General features: G+C 44.8%; 1 protein-coding gene across 1 annotated transcript in view; it reads right to left on the reverse strand.

The window, feature by feature from the left end:
* Nucleotides 1–4,971: 4,971 nt before the first annotated feature.
* The window catches only part of LOC106573113 (kit ligand), a 56,980-nt gene continuing 46,434 nt past the window's right edge, over nucleotides 4,972–15,517 (reverse strand). Inside the window, exons 6-9 of the mRNA XM_014147823.3 lie at nucleotides 12,343–12,443; nucleotides 10,683–10,795; nucleotides 10,476–10,527; nucleotides 4,972–10,301 (exon numbers count right to left, since the gene is read on the reverse strand). Of these exons, the coding sequence (XP_014003298.1) occupies nucleotides 10,497–10,527; nucleotides 10,683–10,795; nucleotides 12,343–12,443 (245 nt within the window). The 3' untranslated portion in view covers nucleotides 4,972–10,301; nucleotides 10,476–10,496. The remainder of the gene's footprint in view (nucleotides 10,302–10,475; nucleotides 10,528–10,682; nucleotides 10,796–12,342; nucleotides 12,444–15,517) is intronic.

The raw sequence follows: 15,517 nt of genomic DNA on the forward strand, positions 1-15,517 counted from the left end.
CACGGCCGACCGGTGCTGGAGGAGCCAGTCTGGGAGTCGAGAAGGCAGGCAGAACACTTCTCGGTCACCTCAGGTGAGTCAGCACCAGATTCGCCCAGAACCCCCTGTTGGTCATGTGTTTTTGCCTGTTTCATTTTCTAAATTTTTTCCCTCTTCCCAGCATAGGGCGCTAGTCGATTCAGGCGCAGCTGGGAACTTTATGGACCGTGGACTTGCCATTAAGCTGGGCATTCCACGGGTGCCGATAGATTCCCCCTTCCCCGTGCACTCCTTAGATAGCCGACCATTAGGGTCAGGGCTAGTCAGGGAGTCTACGGTGCCGCTGGACATGGTAACGCTGGGGAATCATAGGGAAAGCATTAACTTTTTCCTTATTGATTCACCTGCGTTTCCAGTGGTGCTGGGGGTCCCCTGGCTGGCTGGTCACAATCCCCTCATTTCATGGAAACAGGGGGTTCTCCAGGGGTGGTCGGAGGAGTGTTCAGGGAAATGTCTAGGAGTTTCCATAGGTGCCACGTCGGTGGAGAGTCCAGACCAGGTGTCCACCGTGCGCATTCCCCCTGAATACGCCGATTTGGCGATCGCTTTTTGTAAAAAGAGAGCGACTAAATTACCACCTCATCGACAGGGGGATTGTGCGATAGATCTCCAGGTTAACGCTGCGCTTCCCAGGAGTCACGTGTACCCCTTGTCACAAGAGGAGACGGCGGCTATGGAGACATACGTCACGGAATCCTTGGGACAGGGGTACATTTGGCCCTCCATCTCACCCGCTTCCTCGAGTTTCTTTTTTGTGAAGAAAAAGGAGGGAGGTCTGTGTCCGTGCATTGATTATAGAGGTCTAAACGCGATCACGGTGGGGTTTAGTTACCCACTACCTCTTATCGCTACGGCGGTGGAATCATTTCACGGAGCACAGTTCTTCACAAAATTGGATCTCAGGAGCGCGTATAACCTGGTGCGTATCAAGAAGGGAGACGAGTGGAAAACCGCCTTTAGTACCACATCAGGCCATTATGAGTACCTCGTCATGCCGTATGGGTTGAAAAATGCTCCAGCCGTCTTTCAATCCTTTGTTGACGAGATTCTCAGGGACCTGCACGGGCAGGGCGTGATTGTCTATATCGATGACATTCTGATATATTCCGCCACCCGCTCCGCGCATGTGTCCCTGGTGCGCAGGGTGCTTGGTAGACTGCTGGAGCATGACCTATACGTTAAGGCTGAGAAGTGTGAGTTTTTCAAACGAGCCGTCTCCTTTCTGGGTTATCGCATTTCCACCACGGGGGTGGTGATGGAGTGTGACCGCGTTAAGGCCGTGCGTAATTGGCCGACTCCAACCACGGTGAAGGAGGTGCAGCGGTTCTTGGGCTTTGCCAACTACTACCGGAGGTTTATCCGGGGGTTTGGCCAGGTAGCGGCTCCCATTACCTCACTGCTGAAGGGGGGGCCGGCGCGTTTGAGATGGTCGACGGAGGCGGACGGAGCCTTCAAGAAGTTGAAGACCCTGTTCACCGACGCGCCCGTGTTGGCGCACCCGGACCCATCTTTAGCGTTCGTGGTAGAGGTGGACGCATCCGAGGCTGGGGTGGGTGCTGTGCTATCACAGCGCTCGGGTGCGCCACCGAAACTCCGCCCCTGCGCTTTCTTCTCAGGGAAGCTCAGTTCGGCGGAGCGTAACTACGATGTGGGGGACAGGGAGTTGCTAGCGGTAGTCAAAGCCTTGAGGGTGTGGCGACACTGGCTTGAGGGGGCTAAGCACCCCTTTCTCATCTGGACCGACCACCGAAACCTGGAGTACATCCGGGCAGCGAGGAGACTGAATCCACGTCAGGCAAGGTGGGCCATGTTCTTCGCCCGGTTTAGGTTTACCATCTCATATAGACCGGGTTCCCTTAATACTAAAGCCGACGCGCTGTCCCGTCTGTATGACACGGATGACCGCCCCATCGATCCAACTCCCATCATTCCAGCGTCTAGGCTGGTGGCACCAGTGGTGTGGGAGGTGGACGCGGACATCGAGCGGGCACTGGTGTTGGATCCTGCGCCTGCGCAGGTGCCCGTGGGGCGCATGTATGTGCCGCTCGATGTTCGCGATCGGTTGATTCGGTGGGCGCACACGCTACCTGCGGCGGGTCATCCTGGTGTAGAGAGGACAGGGCGGAGTCTAAGGGGGAAGTATTGGTGGCCCACCTTGGCTAAGGACGTGAGGTCATATGTCTCTTCCTGTTCGGTCTGTGCCCAGAGTAAGGCTCCTAGGCATTTACCGAGAGGGAAGTTACAGCCCCTCCCCGTTCCGCAACGGCCATGGTCGCACCTGTCTATTGACTTCCTGACAGATCTTCCCCCCTCTCAGGGGAACACTGCGATTCTGGTGGTTGTGGATCGGTTTTCTAAGTCCTGCCGTCTCCTCCCCTTGCCCGGTCTCCCTACGGCCCTGCAGACTGCGGAGGCCCTATTTACCCACGTCTTCCGGCACTACGGGGTGCCGGAGGATATTGTCTCTGATCGGGGTTCCCAGTTCACATCCAGGGTCTGGAAGGCGTTTATGGAGCGGCTGGGGGTCTCGGTCAGTTTAACCTCCGGTTATCACCCCGAGAGCAATGGGCAGGCGGAGAGGGTGAACCAGGAGGTGGGCAGGTTCCTGAGGTCGTATTGCCGGGACCGGCCAGGGGAGTGGGCGAGGTATATTCCTTGGGCAGAGTTAGCCCAGAACTCACTTCGCCACTCCTCTACTAACATGTCACCCTTCCAGTGTGTGCTAGGGTACCAGCCGGTCCTGGCCCCATGGCACCAGAGCCAGACCGAGGCTCCTGCGGTGGAGGACTGGGTTCAGCACTCCAAGGAGACCTGGAAAGCAGTATAGGACTCACTGAAGGAGGCCAGTGCTAGGCAGAAAAGGAGTGCTGACCGCCACCGCAGTGAGGCGCCGGTGTTCGCACCGGGTGACAGGGTCTGGCTCTCGACCCGGAACCTGTCTCTCCGCGTGCCCTGCCGGAAGCTGGGGCCGCAGTGTGTGGGGCCCTTCAAAGTCCTGAGGAGGATAAACGAGGTGTGTTATCGGTTGCAACTCCCTTCCTATTACCGTATTAACCCCTCGTTTCATGTGTCTCTCCTCAGGCCGGTGGTGGCTGGTCCCCTACAAGAAGATGAGGTGCCGGAGGTCCCTCCACCCCCCCTGGACATCGGGGGGTCCCCGGCGTACAGCGTAAGGGCCATTCTGGACTCGAGACGCCGGGCGGGGGGCCTGCAGTACCTTGTGGACTGGGAGGGGTACGGTCCGGAGGAGAGGTGCTGGGTGCCGGCGGAGGACGTCTTGGACCCATCCATGTTGAAGGAGTTCCACCGCCTCCGTCCGGATCGCCCTGCGCCTCGTCCTCCGGGTCGGCCTCGAGGCCGGTGTCGGCGCGCTGCAGGGGCCGCGCGTCAGGAGGGGGGTACTGTCACGATTCCTACCGACGGTGGCGCCCCCTCCTGCTCGGGTGGCGCTCGGCGGTCGTCGTCACCGGCCTATTAGCTACCACCGATTCCCTTTTTGTTTTTCCCTTTTTTTTATGTTTTCTCACCTGCCCTGAGTTAGGTAATTAAGAGGGCTATTTAGTTCAGCTGGCCCGCACCCTATTGTGCGGGATTGTTTTTCTGTATGTCAACTGCGTTTGTTGACTGTGCTTGTCCAGTGTATTTTTCCCTGTTGTTGGGAGACCTCTTATTTTGTACGGGTGGTTCTTGATTAAAATTACCACACAGTGTTCGCTGCTTCCTGCGCTTCTTTCCGCCACACCACAGACAAGACATTACAGCCTTAGAGCATTAGATCATTTATTCTGATAAATAGCTTGTTTTTGGTCACAGGTTCAGGAATGGCAAAAAAATCACAACATTCATTTAAAATGAACCCTTCAAATAGCAATGTTGGGCGATTTGGAAAGCCATCAATCAACAATATAATAATTATCTTGTATCTTTAACGTACAATCGGTGGCTAGTCTGCGATTAGAGAAGTTCAAAGTTCATGTGAGACATCACAGCACAGTTGAAAAATGTATGGCACGTGAAAATCAAAGGGTGTATACGGAGATAGGTGGGGATGGGCCGAGCGTAGCAGACTGTTGGGTTTAAAAAGTTCATGATCGGTACTAGTTATTACTGAAAACACTATAGATGTCCAAATACTAACTATCCACAATGTTGTGTGTGTGTGTATATAAATAAATATGCCTATGCTCAAAATGAAAAAATAAATAGCTACAAAAGTATTTGGTATGTAATGAATTTTGAGAAATTAATTATATTTTGAACGCCTACCCCCTGAAAGGTCTGTGCACGGCCCTGTTACCCACACATGCCTGAGTCACATATGCTTCATAGCAGTAGCTAAAGCTACAAGGATGTACTGTACATATCCTGCTTATATCTACAAGGTACACAAAAGGCCTAACACAATGTTGGTTGTGGTCGTAGCCGTTTCGTAGCATGGACTGACATGGGCTAATAAATAACTACAGTGCTTTCAGAAAGTATTCACAACCCTTGACGTTTCCCACTTTTTTGTGTTACAAAGTGAGATTCAAATGGATTTCATTTTCATTTTTTTGTCAACGATCTACACAAAATATTCATCTGATATGTTTTTTGGCTCTTTATTTACTCATGACGAAAACAATGATATGAGATCAGATGCTATTATTTAGATGATGGCGCCACCCCTAAAATGAGTAGTTGTTTATTTGAACACATCTTTAGAAGGAGTGAAGTCAGGGGAGATGTGTTATTTCATAGTTTTGATGTCTTGACTATTATTCTACAATGTAGAAAATAGTAAAAATAAAGAAAAACCCTTGAATGAGTAGGTGTGTCCAAACTTTTGACTGGTACTATATATATATTTCCTTTGCTCTACAAGGTATACTGTATTTCTTTCTATCAACTTTTATATAATGATCAGCAAATACAACTCAGCAACACTGCATATTTGGATAAGTGTACTTTATTCATATCATCATATATATGTCTGTTTTCATTTATACAATAATACAGTAAACAGAGTGTTGCCCAGCTTTTGCCTGGGTCACAATTCCGTTTTCTTTTGGCACCCAGACTTACTTCCTGGAACACATAAACACAGAATTCACCAATTCAAATTCTAACATTAGAAATATGGAATTCTATTTCGATGTTGGGAGACTAAGCTAAACACCACTGTTCAGGGCACAGCTACTTTCAACCAAAATAAGCTAAAGAACATATCAGAACTGATACCATAACATATTTAGGGCTCTTTTATTTAACCGTTATTTTAGAGAACACATTCTCATTTAGAGCAACGACCTGGAGAATGGTTACAAGGGAGAGGAATGAGCCAATTGGAAGCTGGGGATGATGGTATGAGGACCAGATTGGGAATTTAGCCAGGACACCGGGATTAACACCTCTACTCTTACGATAAGTGCCATGGGATCTTTAGTGACCACAGAGAGTCAGGACACTCATTTAACATCCCATCCGAAAGACGGCACCCTACACAGGGCAATGTCGCCAATCACTGCCCCACTGGGGCATTGAGATATTTTTTTAGACCAGAGGAAAGAGTCCCTTTCCTCACCTAACACCTTTTTTGCACTATTGGTTAGAGCCTGTAAGTAAGCATGTCACTCTAAGGTCTACACCTGTTGTATTCAGCGCAAGTGACAAATAAACTTTGATTTGATCTCCTACTAGCCTCTCCACCACCACTTCCAGCAGCATCTGGTCTCACACCCAGGATCAACTCTGCTTAGTTTAAGAGGCAAGCCAGCAGTGGGATGCATGGAGGTATGCTGCTCACTCTTGCTCTATTCTCTATGGACTGCAGGGCTGTTGAGGCTCCATGGAAAGACATCCAAAATAGCACCCTATTCCCTATATAGTGAACTACAGTGTATTCAGACCCCTTGACTTTGACATTTTGTTACATTACAGTCTTACTCTAAAATGGCTGATTTTTTTCTCCCACCAACAATCTACACACAATACCCCATAATGACAAAGTGAAAACAGCATTTAAGAAATGTTAGCAAATGTATAAACATTTTCTTTTATATTTGCCAAGAGACTTGAAATTGAGTTCAGGTGAATCCTGTTTCCATTGACCATCCATGAGATGTTTCTACAACTTGATGGGAGTCCACCTGTGGTAAATTCAATTGATTGGACATGATTTGGAAAGGCACACACTTGTCTATATAAGGTCTCACAGCATGTCAGAGCAAAAGAAAAGCAATCGGGTCGAAGGAATTGTCCGTAGAGCTCCGAGATAGGATTGTGTCCAGATCTGGGGAAGGGTATCAAAACATTTCTGCAGCTTGAAGGTCCCCAAGAACACAGTGGCCTCCATCATTTTTAAATGGAAGAAGCTTGGAACCACCAAGACTCTTCCTAGAGCCAAACTGAGCAATCGGGGGAGAAAGGCCTTGGTCAGGGAGGTGACCAAGAACCCGATGGTCACTCTGACAGAGCTCCAGAGTTCATCTGTGTAGATGGGTGAACCTTCCAGAAGGACAACCATCTCTACAGCACTCCACCAATCAGGCCTTTATGGTAGAGTGGCCAGATGGAAGCCACTTCTCAGTTAAAGGCACATGACAGGCCGCTTGGAGTTTTCTGAAAGGTACCTAAAGGACTCTGACCATGAGAAACAAGATTATCTGGTCTGATGAAAGCAAGATTGAACTCTTTGGCCTTAATGCCAAGGGTCACGTCTGGAAGAAGCCTGGCACCATCTCTACAGTGAGGCATGGTGTTGGCAGCATCATGCTGTGGGGATGTTTTTCAGCGGCAGGGACTGGGAGCCTAGTCAGGAAAACCTGCTCCAGATTGCTCACGAAAGTTCACCTTCCAACAGGACAATGACCCTAAGCGCACAGCCAAGACAACACAGGAGTGGATTCGGGACAAGTCTCTGAATGACCTTGAGTGGCCCAGCCGGAACCCGGACTTGAACCCGATCGAAGATCTCTGGAGAGACCTGAAAAAAACTGTGCAGCGAAGCTCCCCATCCAACCTGACAGAGCTTGAGAGGATCTGCAGAGAAGAATATGAGAAACTCGCCAAATACAGGTGTGCCAAGCTTGAAGAGTCATACCCAAGAAGACTCAAGGCTGTAATCGCTGCCAAAGGTGCTTCAACAAAGTACTGAGTAAGGGGTCAATACTTATGTAAATGTTTTGTATGCATTTTGTATAAAAATCTGTTTTGCTTAGTCATTATGGGGTATTGTGTGTCGATTGATAAGGGGAAAAATATATTTAATCAATTTTATAATAAGGTTGTAATGTAACAAAATGTGGAAAAGTCAAGGGGTCTGAATACTTTCCAAATGCACTGTACATAGGGAATAGTGTGCTATTTGGGTGCTATATCTCTGTGTTCATAGGCTCTAAGACGGACAAGAACATGGGTGATGCCACCAGATTTCTGTTCACAGCTTAAACCATTATTTCAACTCATCGCAATATTCATACAATATGTAAAGTTAACTCTTTAAAAGCTTACATGATTGTTTTGTTGTGGCAATTTTTTACGTTTTTCATTGCATCGAGGGGGATGAAAAAGAATACTCTTGTATCTTTAACAAAACAACACTTACTCACACCAAGCATTTTCAGCTTCTCATGCTGAAACTGTCACTTTTGCTGAGAACTATAACACCAATGTTTTTTTATTTTTACCTACACTCCATTTTGCATGATAAAAACACTCTCCTAACAGAAAGGTCCAAGAGGAAAATTTCCCAAATACACAGGTTTTACCATTTGAACCGTTTCCAATAAAGAGTACAACAGCTAAAACATTACATGCGGACAGGATTGTCTAAATTAATGCAAACTGGATGTCATGCCCTTGGTTCTCTATGGTGTAGTAGGTCAGGGCGTGACTAGGGGGTGATCTAATATGTCTATTTCTATGGTGGTGCTAATATGGTTCCCAATTAGAGGCAGCTGTTTATCGTTGCCTCTGATTGGGGATCATATTTAGGTAGCTATTTCCCCACCTGTGTTTTGTGGGATATTGATTGATTGTTAGTGTGTTTGGGCACTACGTCCTCACGGTCTTTGTAAGGTTTGTTATTTTGTTTTGTTAGTTTCACTTAAATAAATATGTGGAACTATACTCATGCTGCACCTTGGTCCGATCATTTTCAAGAACGTGACACTGGAGTTTAATGCATTTTTCTGTCGTGTTATTTAGTGTAGAATTGCGTGTTGTGGAGTATAAGTGTTCAAATGAAGAGGGTTATTGCTCTGACTGTGTCCTGATATTTAATATGGCTTCCACTTAGGCTTAGGGTCCATTTGTTTGGATGAGTATCAAAATTGTGTATTGAAATGAGGGTAATGGGTGAACATATAAGGGCCACAATGACAACACAAGTAACAAGTTGTTTCTATTGGTGTGAGATCATTACAACCAGTTGGGCATTGATTCAACACTCTCTAGGTATTGTCCACAACACTTTCTAGCACTTTCTATCCCATTGGTTCATGGTCACTGAGAGACAACCAACACCTATCAATGAGATGGGTTCTTGGTCTCAGGTCCTCCATGTTGCTGTTTTTTTCAACGGTTTGCCTCAATTCTTAGTAGTCTCCTGATGAGTTGGTGAAATGTCATACACAACATTTTGGGTATAATAGAATGATGGCCATGACTGCGGACCCAACTTTTATCAGACTAATCTTCATAATTATGCTGCAATATCGTAGCCTGAGTTGCTGAGTACAACAAGAGTACCACACGATTTGATAGACAGTGGATAAACTGATAGACACTGTCCACACAGATCATATCACTTTACTGAATAATGGTGAATTTTAGAGTCTGGTCCTCTCCAAAGTTTGCTATATTCTGGCTTTTGACGTGCGTGTTAAGAACATTTTCTAATATTGTTACCTCAGAAATAAACATTTTATCTCACTTTCTGTATAGGTTACTGAAGGTTATTTGGAACACAATTCATTAGGGTACTTGGTTACTGGAGTGACAAGTGTATTGTTCAAGTAAAAACGTTTTTTTTTGGCTCAATTTCAATAAATAGCTTTGAACCACTTTAACACATTGTTAAACTGTACAGCTGTGTACATGCAACATACATAATATACCTTATGGGTGGTTAGGCTGCAATATACCAGAGCGGAGTTATAATGCAGAATCTGATGCAAAACTGGTTTACTTGAGGCTAGACCACCTCTTTCTTGTGCATTGAGGGCATAGAAAAACCTTTCTGATCTAAATCAATATGGATATGTAAGATTTACCCTTGATCTACTATTGATTGCTATATGGACAATCATTTTTACTGTATATAATGGGATAAATGAAAGTTAGTCAAAGTAGCAATTATTTTTACATTTACAACTCCAACAAATGCCTTTCATACAATCCATTCATAAGCAATTAACAACACCATCATACATACGTAAGTACATCACTCTATGGCTGTCTTAATATAGATAACGCATGTGTTTATGGATTCCAGTGTGCTGTTTAAGTAGGCTTTATGCATTGCAGAATAATGGGTTATGTAGTCTTTATAAACCACCCTCGTAGACCTTTTCCTGCTCATTTAGTATTTCTATAGATGAGCTGAATCACTGACAGTTTTTTTTCTCCAACTGCAGCAATATTATGCTGTCAGCATTCCGAGTAAATAAATAAATACATCACACAACCTCATCCCTTCCGTACGTACATGGCCAAAAACATCAAATAAAACAGATGGTTAAATTTGAGAATATTTCTAGCTAACTCATTTCAAAATAGATTCTCAGGGAATGTCCAATGGAAACCAAGATGGAGAAGGAAGTGGAGTGGAATGCTGCTGAGAAGAAGTTGAGGAAAGTGAGGGCGACTAGAGGTAGTCATTTATGCTTCAGTCCTAATGAAAGAAAGCTATTTATAGGCGTTTGTTCTATGCTGCGTTCTTGAGTAGAACCAGTGTCCACGCTCCAGCCAAACCCACAAAAAGTGCAAACGGGGGGGTGCTTGTGAAACCAACTTTGTCCTGTGAAGTTCACTGTGTTTTCAACAGTTATTGATGTTTCCATGAGAATCCCACTCTCCTTTTCAGTTTCATATGATGAAATTTGATGATAGATGACAGGTTAATATATTCTCGCAAGAACAACTCCCAGCTTATTGCAGGAGTGATAAATTGTGTGCCATTTTCTGGTTCTGATATGAGAAGACTGTCTTTCACCGTAAGAAATGCAGTTTTTTGTTTACTTTTGTTTGCTTGCTCTTTCTTAGATGACTCCTCTGTACACCTAAGAGAGAGAGAAAGAAGTGGATGTATAGTAAATTAGTGTTAATCTTTACATACAGCGAGCTAAGAATAATTATCCTGGTTCCATACTCTTTGTTGTCAAGCCATAAATGTCAGGAGTTGGCTAAGATGGCTTTCCAACTCTGAGGTCACATATTGATATGAAAAATCTCACCAATTTCCAAGGATTGAACAATTACACTGTCTCAATGATGTTCAATCTGTTCCTGTAGCGGACAAAAAATGTACCATAAATCTATTGAGATATGTAGATACAAATTCACCTCACCACAAAACTACAAAATGATTTTGGCACACACAAACCTGTCAGATATTAAGATTAGTGAATTGATAGATTAAACAGATGAGTGAATGTCTTTACTTTTCAGAAATGTCGTCTAGTGGAGGTGCCAAACTCTCTTCTGTTCCTGTAAAGAGGCCTCCTTCCACTGATTTCAGTTCATCTGATTGATGTTGGTTGCTCCTTGATTTCACCTGTTAGATAAGAGTAACACTTTGTTAAAGGCCCAGTGCATTCAAAAACGTTATTTTTCTGTGTTGTATATGTTTTTCCACACTGAAGTTGGAATAATACTGTGCAATTGTGAAAATTATGATAGTTGTTTGAAAAGACCACCTGAAATGTCTACTTGTTATGGTGGGATGTAGTTTTGGCCTGCCTGGTGACATCGCCATGATGTAAATTAGTTAATAAATTGATAAGAGATCCAATCCTCTCTGCCAACAACAGATAGTTTTCAGTTTTCCCCTCCCCACTCAGACCACTCCCAGACAGTCCTAGCTAAATTCTTGCTTGAGAAATTACTCTTTGCTAAAAATCAATTTTTGTTCTGTCATGGACGAATCAGAATTAGTTGGGTAACATAGATAATTAAGATGTTTTATTAGTATAATATGCTTATTTGAGGTACTTGTCATTAGAAAGTGTCCATTGGACTCTGGTGTCTTTTCAGTTGCACGTCTACCTTAGCTGGGGCTCAGACACTTGGGGCCCAGAGAGGGGAGAGGTCAGACTTGTCATCATGGGAATGTGTCTTTACCTATTTCTTAAACCATGTGAAGGGATGGCGTGATGAATGGGGAACCAATGACTTGTCTCCACAATGTCTGTGAGCAAGTCACACCCTCCTTTTCTTTATTGTGGGGAGGATTATGGCAGTAAATGGACCCTTGTATGTCCTCTCTTAGATCTCACACTTATCCTGTGATAATATATGGCCTAGAGGCTCACTCCCTCCAGTGAGCCTGTCCAGGAGTGGGGTCAAGAGGGGGTTTGCTTGAGATGGGAGTATCTAGAGTTGACAATTGATATATGCCATTGGATGAAATAGTTCTGTTCAATACCGTACCAGGGAGGGACAGTTCTAAGGAGACCAGATACTGGGCTATACCATTAATCCTGTTGACATAGCAGTTACTGTCTGATGTGTTTTATGGATATCTGTCATACAAAACGTAACCTTTGTGAACTGTTACTAAGTATCTGTGGTTTGTCAATGTACATTGAAGGGGCTGTATCGTTGCTATAAAAGATCCCTGTAGCCATTCTGCAATCACCTCATTAAATGATTCATTTGAGAGAATGCATTATTGGGGGTCAAGAACTTTTGCAAAAGTATCTTAAGTATTGAAGATGTAGTTTTAACTCGGACCGGTGTGTTTGTAAATCCTCATTTGGTAATGCGGAAATTAGCCACTACAGTTCCTTTTTTGCAATTTTAATTTAAAACAATCACAGTAACGTACTTAATTGTTACCCAGAAATGATTTCATATTTAAAAAAGTCTGCGTTGGACCTTAAAACACCAAGGAAACCCATGTTAACCCACAAACAAAGTAAAATTCCCTAACAAAAATTCAAAAGAGAAGTCAAAGTAGCAGTTACTGGGAAAGAAACACCCAGACAGTCACAGACAAAATAACCATCAAAGACCAAAAAATGTACTTGCAATCAAAGAAATTGACAATTGCTAACAGTCAGGTTTTAAGTTGCAGGTCCTTAGGGTCAAAGAACAGCTCACCTTCCACACAAAGAGAAACACGATGGCTGCAATTGGAATTACAAGTAGTGACAGGAGGCTTCTCTCCACTACTTCTGGCAGGAACCTCAGAGACTCTTTCCCTGTAGGGACAGAAATGTTTCTAGTCTGTAAGATTCTCGAAAAGGTGCAAGCAAAGAAATCATACAAAATCGAACCATTCAAACAATTGTAATATTTTGTTTGTATTATTTCACCTTTATTTAACCAGGTAGGCCAGTTGAGAACAAGTTCTCATTTACAACTGCGACCTGACCAAGATAAAGTAAAGCAGTGCGACAAAAACAACAACAGAGTTACACATGGGATAAACAAACGTACAGTCAATAACACAATAGAAAAATCTGTATACAGTGTGTGCAAATGAAGTAAGGAGGTAAGGCAATAAATAGGCCATAGTGGCGAAGTAATTACAATTTAGCAATTAACACTGGAGTGATAGATGTGCAGATGAGGATGTGTAAGTAGAAATACTGGTGTGCAAAAGAGCAGAAAAACAAAAACAAATATGGGGATAAGGTAGGTAGTAGGATGGGCTATTTACAGCTGCAGCAATCGGTAAGCTGCTCTGACAGCTGACACTTAAAGTTAGTGAGGGAGATATAAGTCTCCAACTTCAGTGATTTCGGCAATTTGTTCCAGTCATTGGCAGCAGAAAACTGGAAGGAAAGGCGGCCAAAGGGGGTGTTGGCTTTGGGGATGACAAGTGAAATATACCTGCTGGAGCGCGTGCTACAGGTGGGTGTTGCTATGGTGACCAGTGAGCTGAGATAAGGCAGGGCTTTACCTAGCAAAACTTATAGATGACCTGGAGCGCGTGGGTTTGGTGACGACTATGTAGCGAGGGCCAGACAACGAGAGCATACAGGTCACAGTGGTGGGTAGTATATGGGTCTTTGGTGACAAAATGGATGGCACTGTGATAGACTGCATCCAATTTGCTGAGTAGAGTGTTGGAGGCTATTTTGTAAATGACATCGCCAAAATCAAGGATCGGTAGGATGGTCAGTTTTGAGGGTATGTTTGGCAGTATGAGTGAAGGAGGCTTTGTTGTGAAATAGGAAGCTGATTCTAGATTTAATTTTGTATTGGAGATGCTTAATATGATTCTGGAAGGAGAGTTTACAGTCTAGCCAGACACCTAGGTATTTATAGTTGTCCACATATTCTAAGCCAGAACTGTCCAGAGTAGTGATGCTAGTTGGGCGGGTGGGTGCGGGCAGCGATCGGTTGAAGAGCATGCATTTAGTTTTACTAGCGTTTAAGAGCAGTTGGAGGCCACGGAAGGAGTGTTGTATGGTATTGAAGCTTGTTTGGAGGTTTGTTAACACAGTGTCCAAAGAAGGGCCAGATGTATACAGAATGGTGTTGTCTGCGTAGAGGGGGGATCAAAGAAGAAAAGAGTCAGCTCGAGAATTGAACCCTGTGGCACCCCCTTAGAGACTGCCAGAGGTCCGGACAACAGGCCCTTCGAATTGACACACTGAACTCTATCTGAGAAGTAGTTAGTTAACCAGGTGAGGCAGTCATTAGAGAAACCAAAGCTGTTGAGTCTGCCGATAAGAATACGCTGGTTGACAGAGTAGAAAGCCTTGGCCAGGTCGACGAAGACGGCTGCACTGTACTGTCTTTTATCGATGGCAGTTACGATATCGTTTAGGACCTTGAGCGTGGCTGAGGTGCACCCGCGACCAGCTCGGAAACCAGATTGCATAGTGGACAAGGTACGGTGGGATTGGAAATGGTTGGTGATCTGTTTGTTAACTTGGCTTTCGAAGACATTAGATGGATATAGGTCTGTAACAGTTTGGGTCTAGAGTGTCTCCCCCTTTGAAGAGGGGGATGACCGCGGCCACTTTCCAATCTTTAGGAATCTCAGACGATACGAAAGAGAGGTTGAACAGACTAGTAATAGGGGTTGCAACAATGGTGGAGGGTAATTCTAGGAAGCGAGGGTCCAGATTGTCTAGCCCAGCTAATTTGTAGGGATCCAGATTTTGCAGCTCTTTCAGAACATCCGCTGTTGGGATTTGGGTGAAGGAGAAGCGTGCAGGCTTGGGCCAGTTGCTGCGGGGGGTGCAGAGCTGTTGGCTGAGGTTGGGGTAGCCAGGTGGAAAGCATGGCCAGCCGTAGAGATATTATTTCTGAAATTCTCGATTATCGTGGATTTATCAGTGGTGACAGTGTTTCCTAGCCACAGTGCAGTGGACAGCTGGGAGGAGATGCTCTTATTCTCCATGGACTGTACAGTGTCCCAACACCTTTTGGAATTAGTGCTGCAGGATGCAAATTTCTGTTTGAAAAAGCTAGCCTTTGCTTTCCTATCTGACTGTGTGTATTGGTTCCTGACTTCCCTGAAAAGTTGCATATCACGGGGACTATTCGATGCTAGTGCAGTACGCCACAGGATGTTTTTGTGCTGGTCAAGGGCAGTCAAGTCTGGAGTGAACCAAGGGCTATATCTGTTCTTAGATCTCCATTTTTTGAAAGGGGCATGCTTATTTAAGACCGTGAGGAAAGCACTTTTAAAGAACAACCAGGCATTCTGTACTGACGGGATGAGGTCACTATCCTTCCAGGATACCTGGGCCAGGTCGATTAAAAAGGCCTGCTTGCAGAAGTATTTTAGGGAGTGTTTGGCAGTGATGATGGGGTGGTCGTTTGACCGCGGACCCATAACAGACGCAGGCAATGAGGCAGTGATAGCTGAGGTCTATTTAGAGTGTAAATTGGTCAGGATGATATCTATGAGGATGCCCATGTTTACGGATTTCGGGTTGTACCTGGTAGGTTCCTTGATAATTTGTGTGAGATTGAGGGCATCTATCTTAGATTGTAACCTCCTCAAATTCTTACTGACTAGAGTGCTCTACCTGTGCAGAGCACATGTCCTTTTGCATTTCCTGTCTCAAAAGTGCCCTTTTTATATATTATAATATATTATTATAATATATATATATATATAATATAATATGATTATAATTTGTCATTGTTGTTCGAAACCCACTGCCCGCAAGTCGTCGCCACCCTCCATCCCATCCGTTGGTTGCGCCTGATTGGTTGCGCCTGATTGATGTAAATCAATGATAGCCCACCCTCCTTTCCCGATGTCAATCATTTTCTTATGAGGCACAGTAACTAGTGAAGCTGTGTTCGA

This window comes from Salmo salar, chromosome 16 (assembly GCF_965601325.2).
Source record: "Salmo salar chromosome 16, fSalSal1, whole genome shotgun sequence".
Classification (NCBI taxonomy): Eukaryota; Metazoa; Chordata; class Actinopteri; order Salmoniformes; family Salmonidae; genus Salmo; species Salmo salar.